Raw genomic sequence first — 24,095 nt, forward strand, 5'->3', positions numbered from 1 at the left:
CTGGTCACAGAGTGAACTTGTTATCTTCTGGGATTTCATTGCTAATGACTTGGTCTTGCCATTTAGTGTTGAGAATGTTTTATAAGAGATGTCAATAGAAGGGTCTAGAACTGGGATCAGCCAGTACAGCCTGTAGACCAAGTACAGCCTGCTGCCTCTTTTCTTGTAAATGAAGTTTTGTTGGAATGCAGCCATGCCCATTGCTTTATGTATTGTTTATGGCTCCTTTTCATCCACGAAGGCAAAGTTGAATAGTTTCAACAGGCACACAGAGCCTAAAATATTTACTATCTGACCCGTGACAGAAAAAGTTGGCCAATTCCTGGTCTAGAAGCTATATTTGATGTGTGTGTGTGGCAAGTGCAGTCCCCCTGGATCACCGGAAGTTGCAACAACCCTGTGATAGGCACTTTTCAAAGGTGGCCTGCAAGATCCCTGCCTTCTGGTATTCATGCCCTTGTGTCATCCCCTCCCCTTGAATGTGGGCTGGACCTAGTGACTTACTCTGAACAAACAGATTATGGCAAAAGCGATGGGACGTCACTTCTGTGATGCGGTTACAAAAGACTGGGACTTCTGTTCCGCTGCTAGTGCTTTCTTGGCCTGCACATTTTGACGAAGCAAGCTGCCATGTTGGAGAGGCCTATGTGGCAAAGAACTGAGGGCCACTTCCGGCCAATAGCCAGCAAGGAACCGAGGCCCTTAGACCAATGGTCTCCAGAAACAGAATCCAATCCTCCAGAAACAACCACGTAAGTGAGCTTAGAAGTGGATCCTTCCTCAGTCAAGTCTGGAGATAACTTTAGCCCCAGCTGACACCTTGAATGCTCATGAGGTTTCTGAGTCACAGAAACTGTATGATAATAAATGTTGTTATTTTAAACCACTTAGTTTGGGGGTAATTTGTTCACCAGCAATGGATATAGACAGTACTACAGACGGCACACTACAGACGGCACACTCTGCCATCCCATTTTCCAGTACCTAGGAGGATACTCTCATGGACACTTACTGAAACTGGCTGGCCAGTGTCTGCACCTCTTTCCTAGTACTGGAAAATCCTTGACTGAGAGCATCAGTGGCCACTGTCCCATTAGGGCAGTGTGTTCTAACTTCTTCATGTCACGCCAAGCATAGAAAATGAATGAGACGTGTAAAGCGCTCTATGAACGCACAGGGCTGCTCACTGCCAGAAGGGACCACAGGCTCTAGCCACTCCAGACCCACCCTGAGCTGAAGGTCTCAATAACTCAGTACCTCTATAAGCTGGGGATATCTGCTCACTGGCGGCCCCTGGCATGAACATGCAACCTAGGCTTGGCCAACTTTGAAACATGAGTGAGTAGTAAAAAGACTGGAGGTCGGAAAGGTGACAGTCTAGGTGGTGGAGGTGGCATCTGATGGTGGCTGATGAGACCAGTGGTGGGGCCAGTCTATTTGTGCTGCCTGAACCCTTTTGGTCTTTGTTTTAGGCCTGGTTGTCTAGCCTTCTGGTCAATTCTGAGACCCACCAAATATCATTCCAATAAGTTGCTTCCGCTTAAGAGAGCCAGAATTGGCTCCTAACTGTTCACTACTGAGAACCTCAGCAGATATGTGTGTATCAATATTACAGCAATACATGGGAAGGACTGAAAATATAGGTGCAAAAATGTTGTGGACAAGTTCAAGGCTGGTGGATTTTTATCATTTACATCTCTATGTAAAAGTCTAATATATTGGTAATAAAATTTTAATTATGTATTATAATTGCCCATTATAGAAACATTTTGTGATTTTCCTTCATGCCTTTTGCTAACAGCTTTGGCAGTGTAAATTATTGTATAGCCTTTTTCCAGTTAGAACATCAGAATCATTTTTCCATGTCTTCATTTTCAAGAGGGTATATAATATTTATTTCAGGCTGTGCTTGTGCAGGAGGCCTGGAAGGAGTGGGTAAGAAACTGGGCCCAATATCCACTAAGTCAAGAGAAAGGAGTGCCTTTTCTCTAATTAGTTGGCCCTGTCTTTTGGGGATTCCACTGCCCAGAGGGGATGCATTTAAAAAAAATTCAAACAAATTTCCTCTATGTGCTCCTGATTCCGTTGAGTGGAATTTCGTCAACTAGTCCCTTCATGCTGGGCACTTAGTTTGCTTCCATATTTCATCTATCAGTACTATCTGTTGAAGCTTTTTAGGCCTAAATTTCTTCGACACTTCAGATTTGTAGTTGTGGCTCGTGGGCTCAGTAGTTGTGGCTCACGGGCTCTAGAGCACAGGCTCAGTAGTTGTGGCATACGGACGGCTTAGTTGCTCCACAGCATGTGGGATCTTCCCGGATCGGGGCTCAAACCCATGTCCCCTGCATTGGCAGGTGGATTCTAAACCACTGCGCCACCAGGGAAGCCCAATGTCAAGATACTTTTATTCTCTCTGCCTTTCCTAGGATATGTAAAGTTCTAAATGGTTTTTCAGTGTGCTGACAGAAGAAAGTACACCGTCATAAATAAAACCTTGGTGACTATTTCAAGAAAGTTTGATGAGACTTGGAGCCCATTTATTCTACCTTGGCTAGCCAACATTTAAATAGAGCTTGGTTTACATTTAACTCGTTACTGTAATATAAATGACAGGCTTAGAACAATTTACATACAATGACATCATGTAATTTAAAGTGCAGTGGCTTGAAAAAAGTCATCAAACAGCAGGTTAGAATTATCGGATATTTTTATTAAAGAACAACAGGGCATCTAGTTGCTGGGTAATTGAGGGAGAAATTAGACTAAATGACTATTAGTTCTGGCCAGCCGTTGAGGGTCTTCAATTAAATCACCATTTACCTACCCTCTTCAAGACAAAATAATTCTCTATTCAGCAAAGAACACTCCTTGCTTATTTGGCCAAACAATTAGCACCATAATATCTTTGGAAGCAAACAAAATACCAGAATTTGTATGGTGTAGATTACACGTGTAAAGCTCGATTTTGCCAGCTAAGGAAACGATAACCTAAACAAAGAGATGTGATGAAAACAAAATAGTAATGTTAGGACGGGTCAGAGAGCAACACTTGGCGAGTTGTGCCCAATTAGTCGACCAAGCAAAGCACTGTTGGGAATTGCAAAGTAGGAAGTCCTATTTTTGACTCTGCTGACCTCAGTGAATATTTCCTTGTTTTCAAAATGGTCATAATTCTTTGCTACGTAACAAAGAGGCCTGTTACGAAAACTAAGGAGTCTCTAAAATGTTTTGACGCCTCCAGAAGCCCTGCGTAAATACACCTTGTATTCGTACGGTTCGTGTTCCTGCTCTTTGATGAGATGCCAGTCTTTATTAGCATTCCTAATAAATTAGTGACACCTTCTGCCACCCTGGGTTCACTTTAAGTCCTCATAAAATTACTTAACAAAATGCTCCCTGTTTTAAGTGGGAGACTTTCCCTTCAGAAATGGTTATGAAGTATGCAGAGCAGTTGGTTCCTTAAGAGGGAGGCGGCAAACAGGGACCTGTACTGGTGCAGGAGCTGGAGCCCGAGCAGCCCGTGGGCGCCGCCCGGACGGCTCGCCCCGGGGACCCGATTTGGGAGCCGGGAGCCGGAGCCGCCCCGCTCGTCCCTGGGGCCCGCAGACCGGACTCGCGGCGGCCCCAACGGGGCTCGATTACTTTCGCCTGGGCGAGAAGCGGGCCCCGCCGCGCCAGCGGGAACCCTACGGTTGGGGAGGTGGGGCGACGACAACAAAAAGAAGTAAAGTAGGAGGAGATTCTCCCGGGGAGGGCCCGGGCGAGCGGGGCGAGGCGGCGGGCTCCCGGCAGAGGCGGGGACCCCAGCATCCGGTCCGCGAACGGCTGGCGGACCCGGGCAAAGGCGGAGTCCGCGCGGGGCCACCCGCCTCCCTAGTGCGGTCTCCCGGCGCCGGGACCCCCGCGGGCCCGCCCTCCGCCGCCCGCACGGCCCCGCCCCCCGCTCGGCCCCGCCCCTCGCGCCGAGCTCGCCCCTCCGGCCCCGCCCCTTCGCCCAGCACCGCCCGCGCGCAGCGTCTCGCGCCGGCCCGGCCCGCCCGCCGGGAAACAGCCGCGAGAGTAGCGGCCGCGGTTGCTGCCACCGCGCCTTCTCCTCCCGCGCCCCCGCCTCGCCCCCGCCCTCAGCGCCTCGTCCCGGGCCAGCGCCCGCGCTCCGGCCAGCGTTCTCTCGGGACCTCCCCAGGCCTGGCGCCCACTCCCCCGGCTCCGAGCCCCCCAACCGTCGTGCTTTCTCCCTCTCGGCGCGCGGCCCGCCGCCTGCTTCCGGGGCGGGCGGACTGGGCGCCTGGTGCCGGCGGCCGCAGCGACAGCGCCCCCGGGAAGCGGAGGAGGAAGGAGAGAAGAGGTGGAGGTGGCCGCAGGCTGAGTCGCGGCCGGGATGTCCGGGCAGCCGCCGCCGCAGCAGCAACAACAGCAGCAGCAGCTGCCGGCGCCACCGCCGGCGGCCGTGGCCCCGGTGTCCGGAGTCGTCCTGCCGGCGCCCCCGGCCGTCAGCGCTGGCTCCTCTCCGGCCGGCTCGCCCGGCGGCGCGGGCGGCGGTGGCGGCTTAGGGGCCGCGGCGGCCGCCCTGCTCCTCCACCCGCCGCCGCCGCCGCCGCCGCCCCCGGCCACCGCGGCCCCGCCGCCGCCGCCGCCGCCGCCGCCGCCGCCGCCGCCCCCGCCCCCGCAGCCCGCCTCGGCGGCCGCCCCCGCCAGCGCGCCCCCTGCGCCCCCGGGTCTTGCCGCGGGCCCCGGCCCGGCCGGAGGCGGCCCGGCCCCGGCCGTGGCGGCGGGCAGCAGTGCTGCGGCCCCCTTCCCGCACGGGGACTCGGCCCTGAACGAGCAGGAGAAGGAGCTGCAGCGGCGGCTGAAGCGCCTCTACCCGGCCGTGGACGAGCAGGAGACGCCGCTGCCTCGGTCCTGGAGCCCGAAGGACAAGTTCAGCTACATCGGCCTGTCTCAGAATAACCTGCGGGTGCACTACAAAGGTACTGGGCGTGTGTCCTGCGGTGGGAGTGGAGCCGCAGACCCTCGGGCCGCCCCCGCCCTCCCGGGGCCGGGTGTCCTCGGAGGGGACTCGCCGCCGGCTCTGGTGCTCCCAGGGTGGGATTGGGGTCGCGGGGAGAGGTGCGAGGGAAAGCAGGCGATTCTGGGAAGGGGAAGGTGAGTATAATGGTCCTGGGTAGAATGGAGCTGGTAATCCCAGGCCAGGAGCAGGACACCTCGGGGGAATCCAGGATGACAGGACATAACTCGCTTTCTGATTTCCCTTTGAGATAAATCGTAGGGCTGGGATGGAGGAATCTATGGGCTCGGAGTTGGGTTACATTGTTCTCCAGGTGGTGTTGGGTCAGGCGCTCTCCTCTTACGTGGGGGGAAGAGAGGCACGATTCTGAGGGATAATTTCTAATTAAGGGAGAGCAGGGATGTATAGGGGGAGGAGTAATCAGTGGAGGATTTTGCCCCAAATTAAGCTAGAGATTGTCTAGGGGAACACACGGGCCGGGGCCCCAAGTTTGCCGTCAGTGTATCTTGCTAAAAGCAACTGGAGGGTGCGAGAGGTGAAACCTCAGGAGTACGTGTTTTCTTAGGGGAGCAGTAACCTACCACGACTGATTGGATATGCCCTATATTTATATGTTGGCATTATGAAAGTCTCGTTGAAAACAGGGATTTGTTAAAAACGTTATTTAGCATTTTAAAGAAAATTGGCTCCTATTTTCCACCTGCAGTTAAAAAAAAAGCCTTAGGCTAGTGCTCTCCCCCTCCTCCCTCACCTACCTCTCCTATGTTAAAACAAAGCTTTAAGCAGATCAGTTGTATATAAAATTATAAATTGCTCTGGGAGTTTTTGAAATGTAGCCCACATTAATAACACGCATCAAATTTACTTATCTGGGGGAAAAAAATCAATCCAATGTGTCAGTCTATCTGGAAACAAATCCAGTTTTTTAGGCCCCAAACCTGCTGCTTTTACATTCAGAGCAGCCTCATTTTGATTGGCTTCAAAGGGAGGGTCTTTATCAGATCCTAGTGACATGGATATAGAGGGTATAAACAACCATTGTGGTGAAATTCTTAAAGTTTACTGGACTGAAATTTGAGAAGAACCTTGATAAATAAGTTACTATTTAATCAGGAACGAGAATGGCCACCGAAGTCTTCCAAATGATTTGGCTGCAAAGAATAACGCACAAAAATAGGCCTTGTTGAATATTCCTTCCTTTTATCCATAGATCCAGAGAAGTACTTTCAATTTTAAATGTTATGCTTCTTAATCTAAGTGGCTGAAATTTTCCAAATATTGGACCTTTGGTTTTTCTTAAGTTAGGACATTTTGTTAATATCCTGTGAAGGCTGTTGTTTAATTTTGTGTTTTAATTTGTGTGAACAGTGCTATGTATGAAGTGTTTACTTCTGATCTGGCTACCAGAATGCTTTTTGTCAGACTCCACAAAACTTTACTTTAAATTTTATGGTTGATGGTTGATAGTTGGCTTATAAAATCAGAGGGAGTAGATATAAGAGATTATTGAACAAAGAATTCTAGCTTTCCGAGTCCTGCCATCATTTGTGATTTTAGGCATGTTACCAGACAGGGTCTCAGTTTCTTCCTCTGAGTGATGAGGGAGTTGAGCTGGGTGTTGGTAAGGAGATTTCCAGCTCTGAATTTCCATATCTAAGATCTGTGATTATAGTCTATTTAGCACTGTAACATGCCTTGACTAGTTTTACTAACTACTTTTACATAAAATTGATGATTTGGGTCACGCAAAAGTGCAGCTTATGTGAAATTGGTTGGAGTTTGGAATATTTATGACACTGCTGTCTCAGTTATTTTTCCTCTTGGCCTCTTTATTACTTTCTGTTGTGTAATACTAAGATTCACTTTCTGGAAACTTCACTCTTTTGTAAACATAAACCATTATTTCTGGAAGAACAGATTTTGCTGTTTGTCATTCTTTTTCTTTCCTCTCGCTTTTTTCTATCTCCCCTTTGTCTCTCCCTTCCCCCTTGTCACAAACACGGGCCCTTTTTCCCCTTCTACTGCCTCTTCCTCGTCTTGTTATTTTAATATGTGCCTGTGTGTTTTTCCTGTTGTTTTTCTGTGTGCCTTCAGAGTGGACCACACCAGAAGTTACTGGGCATCTAAGCAAGGGGGAAGTGTCTTAGGTAGTGGTAAGCAAATTTGAAGTCAGAAAATAACATTAAAAACTATTGTTCTTAAAGTATTTTTGCATATTACAGAATTTCAAAAGATTGATAATTATTTTCCATATGATGAGGATTTTTCTTACCTTTGAAATATAAATTTCTTTTGGTCTGAACGTATTCTGTTTTGAAGATGTTATTCTTCTAAATTGGAGTTACTCTTTTGGAAACAGTGGGGTTCCTTAAATGATTTGAAGGGATTAATGTTAAACAGTGTCAGCCATACAGACCAAGTTGATTGGATTGCAGAGGAATTGGGTGTGTTTACTACCTGTTAAAAATTTTTAGAAGACTTTTTGCTTAGCAGTCACACACCAACTGTTGAAATCCTCAAGCATGGCCCCTTTTGTTTTTGAAATTCTTGTCAGCTTTGAATAAGTATAAATGTGACAAGTTTAGACCTAGTTATAATGATCACTTTATTCCAATTTAAAGCATTTTAATGAATGTGACAATGGGTTTGATTAGTCTAAATGTTTCAGTTACAGGTTGCATTTTTATATTTGTGAAGTTACCACGATTTGTTTACTTTGCCAAGCGTTTTGATACATACACTCAGGAGCATGTTAGTGAATTTGCATAAGATGGTGGAATTCTCATTTAAGACGAGAAAAAGTGGGAGCACCTGGAAGTTAGAGCTTCCCAGTCACAAGTAAGCCAGGATTGGAAACTAATTTTCATTGATTTTAGATTTAGTGTTCTTTCCACCACACTGTATTGCCTATTTCAATTTGTATGAGACTTAATTATCTCAAGTAGTTAAAATCCAGTGATCACATTTATAACTTTTTGAAGAATAGTTGACTTTGAAGAATAGTTGATGTTGAAAGTACTTCCTCTGGGGAAAGTGCTACCTGGAGCACACTAATGCCATGGAAAAGTCCAGATGCTTTGATTATACTGATTTAGGGCAGCTTAGAAGAAATGTAAGATAAGTGAAAGTTGGGAATGATAGGAAGAAATGAATAGTGAACTGCACCTTCTAACTGAAGTATTATTAACAGTGACCAAATCGGTTGAACTTTTGGTATGCCCAGCTCCCCTCCCCCTCCGTATCACCAGTCACTAGGCCTTTAACGTGTCCTCAGTTTAACTGCTTATCTAATTTCTTGCACTTCTTTACGTAGAATAAGTATCTCAACACATATTTGCTTGCTTACCAATACAAATGTCTTTAGAAATTTATGGGAGGTGATACAAAAATGTGCTTCAAAATCAAGGAATTTAAAAACCAAGCTTTCCCAGGGATCCCTTTGCCAAAATTGAGCTTTAAGAATGCTAGTTATAACTGCAAGGATTAAGTGATTCTAATAATCATATTGAACAGAAGTAGACAATAGTAATGATTTTTTTTTGGTAATGATTTATTGAGCAATTGCTGTAGGGCAGATATTCTTCTAGACAATTTGTATATATACCTTACTCTCTATTTATTCATTTTGTTTATTCAGCAAGCTTTTAGTGAGTGTTTACTTTGTGCCAGGTTCTGGATACTCAAAGGTGAATAAGACACTGTCTTTGAATTCGAAGAGCTCAAAGGACATCAAGCAGTGTGTGTAGTAGGGAAGTGTCATAGAGTACTGTGGAAGATGGGGGAGCATCTGCTGCAGGCTGCCCTTGTCAGGGGTGAAGTTGGTGGGTCAGGGAAAGCTTCTTGAAGGGGATGAGGCCAGCGGTCAGTCTTGAAAGATGAGTATGATATAGGGGAGGAGGGGCTGGGCATTACAAGGGAAAAAGCATAAACAAAAGCATAGAGAAGAGAATTATTCTATATGTTTGGATCTACAAGCAATATGGGGTTGTTGGAATTTAAGTGTGTGACAAGGTACAGCTGGGAAAAGATCATGCGGGGCCTTATAGAATATTTTATCGAGCTTGGATCTTATTCTGTAGGAGACAAAGAATCATCTAAGGATTTTAAGTAGGAAGTGACTGGCTCATTTTCATCTTTGTCGGATTATACAACTAATTGGGAGGTGGACTCAAGGACACAAGCCTGGAAATAGCAGACTCATTTAGAAGGCTGTTGCAAACCACATAAGAAATAAGGACCTGAACTGGTCAGTGGTGGGGGCAGAGAAGAGCAGACATATCTGTGATGTGTGCCGAAGTAAATCTGACTGGATATGATGGAATGATGGAGAAATCAAGGCTGATGCTGGGTTTCCAGCCCTGTTAGGTTTTTGCAGTGAACCGTGAAGCAAATAATTATCGCAAGGAAGTATTACAGTACACTTAGAGGTAAGTGAAAATGGGAATCTTAGCCATGTGATCTGACCATGTAAACCAGAAGAAGCCAAAGAAATAGCGTTGGAGAAAGAACAGAAAGAGGTCTTCTGGAGTTAGGGTGGCTCTGTGTCATCACCACAGCTGGAGTTCCTGATTTGTCACTTTATTCTAATGTTCAGATGATTCAGCTACAGTGCTAGTTTCTGGTGGTTTTCTGTTCTTTTCCCTACTAACTGGTTTATCCTTTTTCCTATTTTAAACTCCCAAGAGACTCAGCAGATTGGCCTAGCTAGTTGCCGTCTTTCTTAGTTGGGCAGAGCTTTTCATTCTGTGCTGTGGAGTGAATTGGTGGCCTTCCCATAGATGCTGACCTGTGTTGAATCAGCTGTAGGGGTGTGAGGGTTGTTATGAAATACAAAATGTCCTCCTGGTGGAAGGATAGTGTGGGCCCCACTCCTCTCAGTAGGGACAGTGTGGGGGTCAGTTTCTCCTAGGAGGGGCTGAACCTGGAGGAGAGGCTGAGGTCATGACTGACCTGGGAGTTGCCTGTAGCTGGTAGTTGAAACTCAGAGTGTGAGAGAGAGTGAGTAAAGTGAGAAGAGCAGTGGGCCAAAGATGGAACCTTGAGCAAGACCAACATTAAAAGACTGCAGGGAGCCCAAGAAAGAGTAGTTAAGAGGCACCTGGACAGCGGGGAGGGTGGTGTCACAGAAGCTGAGCAGAGGAGTGTCAGAAATGAGGAAGTGAACTTTAGTGTCAAATGCAACATATAGGTTTAGTGACTTAGGCACAGAAAAATTTCCACTGAATTTGGAAAGTAGTTTGTTGTGACCTTAGGTAGAACAGTGTGAATTGAGTGATGGGGGCAGAAATCAGGGTCAGTAGAAGGGACCAGGCAGAAAGTATAGTGAATATATGTTATTCTTGAGAAATATAGATGAGGAAAGAGATTAGTCAATACCTGGAGGAGAATGGAGGTTAGGGCAGCTGTGGGTTTTTGTTTTTTTTTTAATTATTGATATTGGAGTTATGTTGTATCTGGAGATTAGCTTATAACATCAGCATGTAAGATGAAAATCCACATACTTAAAATTATCCCTAGAAAACCCTTTGGAAGGTACTGTGTTAGAAACTATTGTATCATTTCTAAGTAGGCCTAGTTTTAGTTTGGCTGCGTGGGTAAAACTGAAGTGACGTAAGTTAGATGACAGTATGATGTTAGTGCAAGGTATGGAGTCTCAATAAGTGTCTACAGAATTTAACGTTTTAACAAATAAGATAAATAGTACCAATACTTGGTTTTATTACCTTAAAGTTAAAAAAAAAGTTCATTATACTAACCACCAACTCCAGTGCATTATTGACAATGATTTATAACACAGAGACATATAATTTTATGAGAAGGATATACATTTTTGGGACACTGTGCCCTTATAGATCGAAGGGAAGGAGAGTAAAGAGGGAAAGGATGAAAATACAAGCTTGGGAGGCTGACAGAGTAAGGACTTGGAGGGAGGAAGGTGGTTCAGAAGCTTAAGATGCTTGCCCTTGAAGAGGAGAGGAGTACGTACTGTTCCTTCGATAACAGTGGAAGAGGTGGACTGGTGTAGACAGACGAGTTAGTAATGCGCGAGAGGAGGGTAGAACGTAACCATATATATATGGTTGGTATATGGTATAATGGTGGAGTCCCATTTCAGCCCCGTTTTGTGATAAAGGAGGTGAGGTAGTTTGCTCACTGAATTCAGGTAGAGGACTTAAAGCCTAAAGTGAATGATGGAGATGTGGACCATCTTCATCTTTCTAAAGATTGCTGTGTGGTATTGATAACAGTGGAGGATGCCAGCTGACATCATTAGTTCACAGTGGTGACTGTTTGCAGGACGGTTGGACTTTATTCCGCAAAGGCCAGCTGCCCAGTGCAGGAATAGGGAAGGTGGATTATAATGTTGATTTAAGGCTGTGGTTTTGCTGGCTGGGTTTGATTGAAGGATAGGCATATGAGGGAAATCAAGATATTTGGGAGCTTTTAAATAATTACCATGTATACCATCCTGGAAGAGGAAAGAGAAGAACAAACAAACAAGAAAGGGTTCAGTGCACTGGAGTTCCTTGACTTTTTTTTTTTTTGCGGTACTCGGGCCTCTCACTGTTGTGGCCTCTCCCGCCGCGGAGCACAGGCCCCGGATGCGCAGGCCCAGCGGCCATGGCTCACGGGCCCAGCCACTCTGCGGCATGTGGGATCTTCCCGGACCGGGGCACGAACCTGCGTTCCCTGCATCAGCAGGTGGACCCTCAACCACTGTGCCACCAGGGAAGCCCTGGAGTTCCTTGAATTTTGAAGTGCAGAGTGAATTCTTTAGACAGGGGAGAGGATAGGGGGGTGTGTCCTAGGGGAAGATGTCAGTATTTCCACTGTAATGCCAAAATTGTGTTGCTGGAAAACTTAATGTTTTTCACAGAATTGCGCACTAAAAGTAACAGGGCTTATGGGAAAAATAGGGCTGGGGCAGACCACTTAAAACCTATGGAACTTTGTAACCAGAGCACTACAGAAATAACAGTCCTAATAAAATACAAGCCCAGTTAAATTTCCACTCCCATGTGTGCCCAACATCACAGGCTGCTGATCCTTCACAGCCTTCAACCCTGGGGTTTGGTCTTCCTTGTTAGAGATGTAAGTTCTTGACAGCTGTTTAATCAAAAATAAAAATCTGATTCAGGGTTTAGCTCTTTTCACCTTTTTTTTTTTTTAAAGCAATTGGAAATGCTTAGCTTTAGCTATTAGAATGGCTAAAATCCAAAGAAAACCTGGCCACGACAACTGCTGGTGAGGGTGCAGAGAGCAACAGGAACTCTCATACTCTGCTGGTGGGGGTGCAAAATGATACAGCCACTTTGGAAGATGGTTTGGCAGTCTCTACCAAAGCTAAACATAGTTTACCATATGATCCAGCAGTTGAGTTTCTAGGTGTTTACCCAACTGGTTTGAAAACTTACGCCCATACAAAAACCTGCATGTAAATGTTCATAACGGCTTTTCTCATAATCACCAAAACCAGGAAACAACCAAGATGTCTCTCAGTAGGTGAATGGATAAACTGCAGTACATCCATACAATAGAATATTATTCAGTGATAAAAAAGAAATGAGCTATCTATCCACACAGAGGCACATATGGATCTTAAATGCATATTGCTGAGTGAAAGACTCCAGTCTGAAAAGATAACATACTGTATGATCTCAGTGATATGATATTCTGGAAAAGCAAAACTATAGAGCTAGGAAAAAGATGAGTGGTTGTCAGGGGCTTGAGGGGATGGAGAGAGGGCGAGTGAGGCAAAGAACAGGATGTTTTAGGTCAATGAAAGTATTCTGTATGATGCTGTAATTGTGGCTGCATGACACTGTGTGCTCATCAAACCCTCAGAATTTTAGGACATAAAGAGTGAACCTTAATAGGTACATATTTTTTAGAAAGTCACTTGGTGGGGGGGAATCCCAGTGTAGAATGTAGAATGTGACAAAACAGTGTAACTATATTACAAATATATGAAGCAATCTCAGAAGAGGAGGGAAAAGGCACTGACCTAAATAAGTAACTGGAAATCAGTGGAGTCTGTAAAACTAAAGGTAAAAGAAACTATATAAGCACTGAATTCTTGTTGATAAGTTGCATCCCAGGGGGATACGAGTTAACAATTCTGATACTGCTGTCCATGTATACTAGAACTTAACAGTTAAATCAGTGGATGGTGCACAGTGGGAGCTGGGTTTCTCACCACTGGAGTGGTTAGAATGATCCACATGGTAATGGATTAGAGCCGGAGACAGTAGTATGAACTCATGTTCAGTTTAATATGTACACAGATGATTAAATAAAAAGCACAGATGTGTGTATATACAGGGGTTTAGTGTACACACATATATTTCTTCGCTCTTGTCAATGAGAGGGCCTAAAAACAATGACACCCCAGTAACTGTGAGCATACCTAGTACCTAGATCTTGGATTCTAATGCCATTTGCCCATAAAAGGAGCCAGGGCCCCTTGGAGAAATGGCTGATTCTAGGACTAGGGCAGGAAATGCACAAGATGAGCTTCCAGCATCTTGTAGTGCCAGAAAGTAACAAAAACAAAAAACACATAATGGAGGTATGTCAGAGCGCCAGAGCAGCCAACTGAAAAAGCTCCCAGTGGCTAAACGGGGAACAGTTTGAGCAACAAAAGAAATGAACTAGTCTTGAATTATAACCCAAAGTATAAAATAAATATGCATGAGATGCATGAGTCCATACTGATATAAACAAAGAGGAAGTATCTTAGCTTTTTTTGATCTGTACTGCACTTGAATTTTCCCCAGATGGGTTAATACAGTGGCAGGTATAGCAGTTCCTGAAGCCACCAAACACTGGGCACAATAGGAATGCACTTCTGGAGGAATCCCAGCTTTTTTGACTTAGGGCCTCTGTTTATTGCTAAAATTTTCTCTTTAATTCATTAATGTACTGGGAAAAGCTATGTTATGAGCTGAGTGACTTCTTTATTATGCTGATATCATTGCCATGTTTATCAAGTGCATGTGGGCTAATTTGTATTCAAGAAATGTGCTTTGTAGCAAAACAGACTTTACTGCAATTTAATATTTCTGAGGTGGAGTAGTTTCAGGTGATGTCAGCATCCAGAGTGTGGCTCCAGGAAGAATGATTGAAATTAGAATGGAAGTCAGTGGGAATAAAGAGGTCTGGGAATTAAAATGCAGAAACAATAAAATAATCAAAATTAAGTGTTAACATGTGTTAATGTTGTGTGGCGGGCATATAAAAAAGGTTAGACCGAGTCAGAGAGACTAGAGAAAGAATGATTGAGGAAGTAAAACTTGAACTAAGATAGAAGGGCTGAGGAGGACCTGGCCAGTCTGAGAAGGAAGGGTACACAGCTTTCCAGTTAGAGGGAGTAGCTTGGGCACGGCCTGGCCTGGCCAGTGTGGCTGGAGCAGAAAGGAGGAGGTGGAAAATGCAGAGGGAGGGCAAGATCAAACAAGGTTTTCTGGAAGTTTATCTTTTTCTAGGCTGAATGGGAAGGAGTGTTAGTTGTCTTGAGGGCTAGTGGTACAAGGAAGGCTGATTTATATTTTCAGAAAGGCACTTGGCTGCAGGTTGGAGAGTGGAGGGGTCTGGGGGAAGGCTTTATTCAAACCCTTTCTGTTTCAGTTAAATGCAGTCAACAGACTGAATAGGAGGAGGTGACCTTGCTAGTCTTAGAGTGCTGAAGCAGTACATGTATTTTCTTCTTGAACCATCTAGAAAACACTTAACATTGAAGACTGTGGTTTTAAAAATGTACACTTTGGTAGTGTGAGGGTTGTACTTTGGTCACCACAGAATTGAAGGTAATAAACTTCCTGCTGATGAACATTATTAGAAATAGGCTCTTCACTCTGATATTAATATCTTATATCTCAACTTTTTCTTGAGTCTTTACATCTTAAGGTTAATTTTAAAATGGAACAAATCCTTTTAACATTTACAGAATTTTTCTATAGTGTCTTGGTAGAGCATAATGAATATACTAAAACCTTGAAGATTTATGACTCTGTAGTTCTTTACAGTTATTTTTGCATAATGGTAAGATGTAGGGGATTTTAAATCAGACATAGATTTAATGCACAATTCTACCAATTTTGGGCAAGTTATATAATCTCTGTAAGAATTTCTCCATTTTTAGAAATGAGGTTAAATTATACCTATTTCACAGATGTCGAATGAGAAAAATCTATACAGAAGCACCTAGTACTTTGAGAGATTGTTTACTCTCAAATATTAGTTTTCTTTCTCTTTTCCCACAAAAGTAGCTAGAATAGGAGGTGGGAATACATGTGAAGTGATCCCAGAACGTTCCCTGTAACTAAATCTTTCCTGTGGGTTCAGAGCTCGCACTGGATCAGGCTTCTTGAATTTAAATCCCAGCACAAATCCTGGTTTGGGATTCTCACCCAGCAGTACGACCTGAGTTTCTTTATCTGCCCTTGGCTTCCTCAACTATGAAATGATAATAAATAGTACCTACTTCATAAGTTGTTTTGAATGTGAAATGAGTTAATAAATACAGTGCTTTTATTTATTTATCATTTTAAAAATTGAAGTACAGTTAATTTACAATGTTGTGTTAGTGTCAGATGTACAGCATAGTGATTCAGTTATACATACATACATATACATTTTTTTCAGATTCTTTTCCATTGTAGGTTATTACAAGATATTGAATATAGTTTCCTGTGCTATATAGTAGGTCCTTGTTATTTATCTGTTTTTTGTATAGTAGTGTGTATATGTTAATCCCAAACTCCTAATTTGTCCACCCTGCCCACCCCCCCATCACCCTTTGGTAACCATAAGTTTGTTTTCTCTGTCAGTACAGTGCTTTTAGAATGGTGCCTTTCACATAGTATTAAATGTATGTCAACTGTTATCACTTACTATTATTAAGTATACTTTGAGATTCCCTTATCCCTAAAAGTTTTGGTCACTTCTCTTCAGAAAAACCAAAACCAAAAATAAGGGCTAGTTGATTTAGGATTCCTGGGTTAATTGGGGTTTTCTTTAGATTTATTTTTAACTGTCTAAATTTTAAAAATGCTTTTAGTTTACATGACCTTTTCCCAGGCAGCCAATTATTTGAACATAATGTTACCGAAAAATATATTTTGCTGAAACCATAATTTATTAAATGTCTGTTTTTAAAAAGTGATTAGTGTATCATTCTGCAGATTTATGCCATTACTTTCTTCTGCTTAGCTCCATGTAAATACTACCTACATATATTAAAGCAGTTTTATCAGCATCTGTACATTGCTGCTTCCATTTTTATCTTTCTAGCCAAGTTTATCACCTCTCAGTGTTCATCCTGCTGAGACATATACTTAAGACATCTATGAATGGTAATAGAGTGGCTGAGTTCATTTAGTTCCTTTTAGGCCATGTGAACATGTGCTAATTTGCATTGCAAGTGTAAACTTAACTGTTTAATGGTAGGATACGCATTGATAATTTGACAGAGTGTATGGTAAGGGAAGATGTGATCTCATTGGTGTTTGATGGTTCTTGTATAAACAGGATATAATTTTTGACTGATAAGAGGTGTTTAGTTTTAAAACAGTCATGGTAAATTTGAGAAGGGGAGTTCTGCTACCCATGAAGGTAATGGTATAGTCTGACTGAAAGATTAATGACATAAGTTTGTATTGGGTGAAGCATATCTAACTAGAACACCTGAGTAATGATTTGGAGCATTGTTGCTCATACGGCCCTTTTCGGGATTGTGGAGTCTGTCTCACTCACTCTCTCTGAATACTTTCTGACATGCTACTTCAGCTTTATTCTTCTGGTGGTTTTATGGGCATATTTTCTCTTGCTCACGTGGTTTTATTCACATGCTAGCTTTCAACGTAATTTGTGTCTTGGGTGATGGACAGGGGAGGTGATCTTAGTGAATAAACTCTGGGTTAGATTGAGGAATAGCTAATTTAAAAAGTTTAAAAGCCTTTATCTAACAGATTCCCTAAAGATGTCAGCATTAGTATGGTTATTACATTGCTTTCTTAAAAAAGAAAGAAAAGACAACGAGAGGTTAGATATGTGTCTCAGAAGGCTGTAATTGACCAAAGAAATTTTATGGATCAGCCTTTGGATAGAATTAATGATCAAAGATTAATGATTTTTTTTTTACATATTAAAATTTTTAATTTTTCTAAACACCAACAATGCAATTTTGCTAAAGTTACAATTTTGGAAAATTGACTGGCCTCAAGACCACTCCCAGGCTTTCTGTCAAGTGTATCTGTCTGTGTATCTGGTCTCTACCATCTCAGGGCTGTGTGCATTTCTCCCAGGACTTGGGGTGGAGTAAAGGTGGGTAGAGAAGATTTTCTAAAGGTCTCCTGGAGTATAGAGCCCAGGAGAGTCCTAAGTGAGGCCCTGGGCTCCTTGAATGCTGTGTATAGTAACCTCTCTCTGCCCTTGTCTCCCAAGCTCTCTTTTGCCTTCCTCAGGTTTGGTATCTGGGAGGTTTGATTTTCCAGAGGAAATTAAATATTTTTAAAAACTATTTATTGATTGATTGATTGCTGTGTTGGGTCTTTGTTTCTGTGCGAGGGCTTTCTCCAGTTGCGGCAAGCAGGGGCCGTGCTTCATCGGGGTGCGTGGGCCTCTCATTATCGCGGCCTCTCTTGTTGCAGAGTGCAGGCTCAGTAGTTATGGCTCACGGGCCTAGTGCTCTGCGGCATGTGGGATCTTCCCAGACCAGGGCTCGAACCTGTGTCCCCTGCATTGGCAGGCAGACTCTCAACCACTGCGCCACCAGGGAAGCCCTTAAATATTTTTATGTCGAATTATATTACAATAAATATTACCAAATGCTTTCCTTTTACGTTGTTCCCCATCTAACTGTTAAGTTCAGGTAGTTGAAATGTGGATGATGAAATGAGTGAAACCATCAAAATCTATCCAAAGTTTGGATCTAACCAACAAAATTGTAAATTCTTAAAGTAAGAAAGCTGTTTTGCCAATTCAATCTAATTATAAAAATTTCACTTAAAAAAATAGTGTATGAGGGCTTCCCTGTTGGTGGGGTGGTAAAGAATCCATCTGCCAATGCAGTGGACACGGGTTCAAGCCCTGGTCTGGGAAGATCCCACATGCCGCGGAGCAGCTAAGCCCGTGTGCCACAACTACTGAGCCTGCGTGCCGCAACTATTGAAGCCCTGCTCACTGCAACTAGGGAAAGCCTGTGCACAGCAATGAAGACCCAACACAGCCAAGAACAAAATAAATAAATTTAAAAAAATAGTGTATGATACAGATGCTTCTGGTTTAAAAAGTTAGGCCATTTGGCAAAAAAGTGTTGTTTAGGAATTTGATAGATTATATGCAAATTTAGATCTAATAAAATTAATCATATTCTCATCTTGTTCTTCAAGTGTATCCTTTTGTCTCTTAAAAATACCGGCTACCTTAAAATACTTTATTTAATTTGCATAAAGGACTGCTAGGTTCAATGTGCTTAGATTCTGAAATTTTATCAAAACTAGTAATAGTGTGAAGAGTTCCATGTTTAACTTGGGCTGTTTTGCATATTGGATTAATTGTGATGATAAATGTGTTATTAAGTCTTTGATTATTTGTACTGATGAAAGCAGAAATGTGTATCTCATTCAAAAACCATATTGGTTCCTGAATTATTTGTTAAGATTTTCATTTGATTATCTCTCTTGATTTTTTTTTTTCCTTCCTGTTCCTTATGCAGGTCATGGCAAAACCCCAAAAGATGCAGCTTCAGTTCGTGCCACGCATCCAATACCAGCAGCCTGTGGGATTTATTATTTTGAAGTAAAAATCGTCAGTAAGGGAAGAGATGGGTAAGTGTACATTTTGATGGGAAAATCGTTTGCTTACGGGTAATTATTTTTGCTTTGATTCATAACCGTTTATGATGTATTTGGAAAATTGGAATTTTTGGGAAATTTTGGTAATTGGAAAAGTGGAATATAAATATTCTAGTATAGCATGTTGTACCTGGCTCTGCTTAAATACTAGTTGAAGTTAACACTTGAGTTGGTGAAATGACCAGGTTTTTCTGGTAGGTTTGTCGTTAAAGTGGAGAATTGGAATAAAACAGTAGAGAGATAATGACTCATTTTCCATGCCTTTCTTACACTGCCATTTTCTGAATTCTGCTGAGAAATTAAATCTTCTCAAAGGTAATTAACCAAAACCAAAAGGTGATTCATAGATATTTTACAGGGATGGGGCCTCAGAATTTTAGGTTTAGATCAGGGAATTGTATGTTTGTATGCTCTCAGTTGGAGGCCGTTCCCAAGTATTAGGATGTAGTTTAGAAGCTTCCAAATGAGAACTTCATGTAGATGCTAGAACCAACTTTTATATCATTGCTTTTCAACTTGAGATCACTGGGGGTGTGTGTGTGTGTGTGTGTGTGTGTGTGTGTGTGTGTGTGTGTGTGTACACATCAGAGTCACTTAGGGGACTATTAAAAATATAGTAGTTTGGGTCTTACCCCAGAAGTTCCTTAATCAGTATTTTCAGATGTAGAGTTTGGAAGATAGGCATTTTGAGAAAGCTCCACAGGGAATTTCGGTGCATCCCTCTGATTGAGAGCTAATTACGTAGAATCATTGGATCTATCCTGTGGTATTTCCTGATAACTTCATTGTGGTATCAGAGATCCTTTAAAGCATCTATAGAGTCATTTGTGCAGCTACCAAGGTAAATTTATGGGGCTGTGTAAGTTTACCTGTACTTGAAGTGAGTCATTTAACCCCTCTTGGTGCTTCTTCTGTGTTTAATTGACAAAATAAGTATGTTCAGTAGATCATTCCTCTTTATTTGCTGAATATTCTCAATGTCAACAATACGGAAAGTACAAAGTGAAACCTTGGGTTCAACGATAACTTTTTAACTACCTTAGTTTTCCCAGGGTGATCAAGCCAAAGGTAAAATCAGAGAAGCCAACGATAAACTGGTTGAGAGACCCCAAATTGAAATAGGCACATGATTGTAACCATTTCTAACTCTACTGCTGTATACTCAGTAAGCCAGTTCTTTTATACTTCAAGTTATATCACCAACTCCATAATGCTGGTGTTGCTCAGGATAATTCCCAGGATTCTCTTTACCTTTCACTCTGCATATTGTATCTTTGCATGAGCTTGACCTTATATTTTCATGACTGCACATTCCCTGACGAGTCTCAAATCTAAAGCTACATCTCAGGTCATTCCCTTGAGCTCTAGACCAATATATCTGCCCAGATGTTTGTATTTGAATGTCCCACAGGCATTTAAATTTAGCTTGTTTAAAATCTTTTTCTCAGCCCTAGCTTGGTTAATGGTTACACTATTGCTAGAAACTTGAGAATTTCTTGCCTTAAACTTTCTCTCTCCATTTCTACAGTTTCTGCCTGAGTCAGGTCTTGGTAATTTGTCCCCTAAATTACTGAGGTCTCCCAGTTGCTCCCTATTTTGCTCTCACTCTAGTGAGAGAGCAATATAACTATTGCTCATCTTCTTTCTAATACAGAACTCAATTGTGTCTGTCCTTTCTTGAGATTATTTGGTACACCTGTTGCTTTGAGATTAAAATCTAAAGCTGCTTAGCAGGGTCCTTCATGATGTGACCTTTGTAATTTTTCAGTCTCATCTTTTTGTTGCCAGAATCCCTCATTATTTTTTTTTAAATTAGGTATATTTTACATGTAGTAAAACTTACCGTTTTTAGTGTGCAGGCCTGTGAGTTTTGACAGATGTGTACAGTCTTGTAACCATCACCACAATCAATATATAGAACAGTTCCATCACCCTGCAGAAATCCTCCATACCCCTTTTTAGGCAACCTTTCCCCATCTCCAGCCCCTGGTAACCACTGATTGGTTTTCTTCCTTTATAGTTTTGCTGTTTCTAGGATGGTGTATAAATGGAATCATAGAGTATGTTGAGTAGAGTAGCCTTTTAAGTCTGGCATCTTTCACTGAGTGTAATGCATTTGAGGTTCATCTCTATTTTTGTATGTATTGGTAGTTCATTCCTTGTTATTGCTGATTATGTGGATGAACCAACCACAGTTTGCTTACTCACTCTTCAGTTGAAGGACATCAGATTATTTCCAGTTTTTGGCAATTAGGAATATACCACTCTAAACATTTATGTATAGGTTTTTTCGTAAACATGAGTTTTCATTTAACTCGGGTAAATACAAAGGAGTGCGATTGCTGGGTCCTTTGTTAAATGTATTTTTAACTTTATAGGAAACTGCCAAATCGTTTTGCAGCATGGCTGTACTAGTTACAATCCCACGAGCAGCGTGTGAGACTTCCTGTGGCTCTGCCTTCTCAGTAGCACTTGCTGTTGTCAGGGGTTTTGTTTTGTTTTGTTTTAAATTTGTAGCCATTCTAATAGGTATCTAGTGGTTTTCTTGTTGTGGCTTTAATTTACTTTTCCCTAATGACTAATGATGTTTAAGACATCATTAATGTCTTCATTAATTCTTATCTGTCCTGTTTTTTTTTTGCGGTACGAGGGCCTCTCACTGTTTTGGCCTCTCCCGTTGCGAAGCACAGGCTCCAGACGCGCAGGCTCAGCGGCCATGGCTCACGGGCCCAGCCGCTCCACGGCATGTGGGATCTTCCCGGACTGGGGCACAAACCCACGTCCCCTGCATTGGCAGGTGGACTCTCAACCACTGGGCCACCAGGGAAGCCCTGTCCTGTTTTTTTTAAACAAACTCAATAGTTCCTTTATTTCGATTTTATTTTATTTTATTTTTAAGATTTTTTTTTTAATATGGACCATTTTTCAAGTCTTTATTGATTTGTTACAGTATTGCTTCTGTTTTATGTTTTGGTTTTTTGCCATGAGGCATGTGGGATCTTAGCTCCCCAACCAGGGATCAGACTCCTGCATTGGAAGGTGAATTCTTTAACCACTGGACTGTCAGGGAAGTCCCCTATTTTGATTTTAAATTAATTACTTGTCAACCACTGTGGACATGGTTAAGAAATGACTTAACAGAGATATACTTAAAAATACTGAATTGACAGCTCAATTGAACGGAATGCTTCTTAGGGCAGTTCTCATTTTGGCATTCACCCTGATTAAATTTAAGGTCCTTATTCCTTATCTCTTTTCTGAGCTATGGGAGCTCTAACTGGGGCATCCAGTTAATCTCCATTTCCATTTTTCTGCCAGCTTAGGCTTGGAGAAATAAGCCCCAGAAAATAGAAAGTAGGATGTTAAACAGAGTTGAATCAACATAAAGTGACCCCAAAGGAGAGGGATGGAACCCCAAAGGAGAGGGATAGGTTAGAAAATACTACCTAACCAAACTGGGGTCCACTTGCCCGGCACCCAGCAAAGCCAATCTACTGACACTGGGTTGTGGTAAAGTACAGTGTTTATTGCAGGAACCAAGCAAGGAGGATGGGCAGCCCATGCTAAAAAGACCCAAACTCCCCAGTGGCTTTCTGGGAAGGGTTTTTTTTTTTTTTTTTTTTGCGGTACACTGGCCTCCCAATGCCGTGGCCTCTCCCGTTGGGGAGCACAGGCTCTGGACGCGCAGGCTCAGTGGCCATGGCTCATGGGCCCAGCCGCTCCACGGCATGTGGGATCTTCCCGGACCGGGGCACGAACCCGTGTCCCCTGCATCGGCAGGCGGACTCTCAACCACTGCGCCACCAGGGAAGCCCTGGGAAGGGTTTTTAAAGGCAGCATTAGGGGTGAGGGTTGTAGGGTGTGTGATCAGCTTGTGGACTTTCTTCTGATTGGTTGGTGGTGAGGTAACAGGGTGTTGTTTTGGGAATCTTAATCATCAGCCTCCTGGTTCCATCCTGTCCAGGGTGTACATGCTTGTGGTCAGCACGAAGTCACCATCCGCCTCTTGGGAGGGAGACTTAGTTTCTGCAGAACTACTCAAAGATATTTGTCCGATTGTTATGTATACGCCTTGAGGAGGAAGTAGGACCCTGTTCTGTGGCTGCTGTTGTTTAAAGCTGTCATCACTTCTCTTGCTTGACTGCTTTTCCTTGGTTTCTGCATTCCCTCGCTTCCCCAATTAGTAACTGCTTGAGTCTGCTCTTTGGAAGTCAGGAAAGGCCTAGGGACTAAAGCCTTTTTCCTACAAACAAGAAGCACGGAGGGGCTTTTGTACCCGGGAAGGTCTCGCAGGGGCCTGCTGGGTTTCAGTCTCCCTTTTTCTTTGATACTTCTCAATCCTGAGGGGAACAAGGGTGCGACAAGAAAGGGAATAAAGTTTTGGATAGAGAGGTTAACCATAAACCTGGCAGGGGGACTTGGTTTCAAAAATACCCCCAAAGACCTTTTTCTAATCAGAGTTGGCATCTGTGGAAAGTAGATGGCAGGTATGTAGTGCCGTAAGATACTCTCTGTAGTTCTCTGATGGTACTTGCTGGCTCATGTTTCTAGTTGTGTGCAGGTTCTTTCCTTCCTCCTTATATTCACCTTCTCTTGTCTCTTTTCCCATTTGCCAAGCTTAACTAGTTACTCTTCAAGTCGTAGTTTACAGTTACTTTTTTTTGGTGGCACTTTCTCCTCCCCAAAATAAGATTGTGCCTTTATTATGCTTCCTTTGCTTTTTGGGCAGACTGTAATTATAATATTTATACAGCTAACTGTCTGCTTATTGGTGATGTAAAACGGTACAGATTCAAGGGTGAGGGACTATTTTATATTTCTGTAATTCCAGTACTTACTTTTTAGCTAGCACTCATATGAATGAACAAATGGATGGATGAGAAACAGTACCCACCTCCTGTATATTCTTGGAGAAAACTGTTGTGTTTTTTTGGTCTGATTTTGTTTATTTCTGGTAATCTTTTTTTTTTTTATTGTAATCTTTTTGAACACAGTTTTAGGTCCAACCCAATGCTTTTGGAAGGAAAGAGCAAACAGTTCATTTATGGAAGAAAAGCAAGTCATGTAGCTTATTTTGGCCAAGTATTGTCTTTCTGGAGATATATTGAACTGTATCAAGAGATATAAAAATTCCTTCCTAAAATCCTAATGTCATTGTAAAGACTTGACCAGAAAGAGCAGCTGTTAGTTACCTTTCATTTGCAGTGATACATGCTCATCTGAGAGTTTATTAT

At 42.8% G+C, this 24,095-nt stretch overlaps 1 protein-coding gene across 1 annotated transcript in view; it reads left to right on the top strand.

Annotated features, from left to right (window-relative positions):
- Positions 1–4,046: 4,046 nt before the first annotated feature.
- RANBP9 (RAN binding protein 9) overlaps positions 4,047–24,095 on the top strand; it is an 88,822-nt gene continuing 68,773 nt past the window's right edge. The window contains exons 1-2 of the mRNA XM_060163660.1: positions 4,047–4,967; positions 18,723–18,834. Coding sequence (XP_060019643.1) covers positions 4,379–4,967; positions 18,723–18,834 — 701 coding nt within the window. The 5' untranslated portion in view covers positions 4,047–4,378. The remainder of the gene's footprint in view (positions 4,968–18,722; positions 18,835–24,095) is intronic.

This window comes from Lagenorhynchus albirostris, chromosome 10 (assembly GCF_949774975.1).
Source record: "Lagenorhynchus albirostris chromosome 10, mLagAlb1.1, whole genome shotgun sequence".
Lineage (NCBI taxonomy): Eukaryota > Metazoa > Chordata > Mammalia > Artiodactyla > Delphinidae > Lagenorhynchus > Lagenorhynchus albirostris.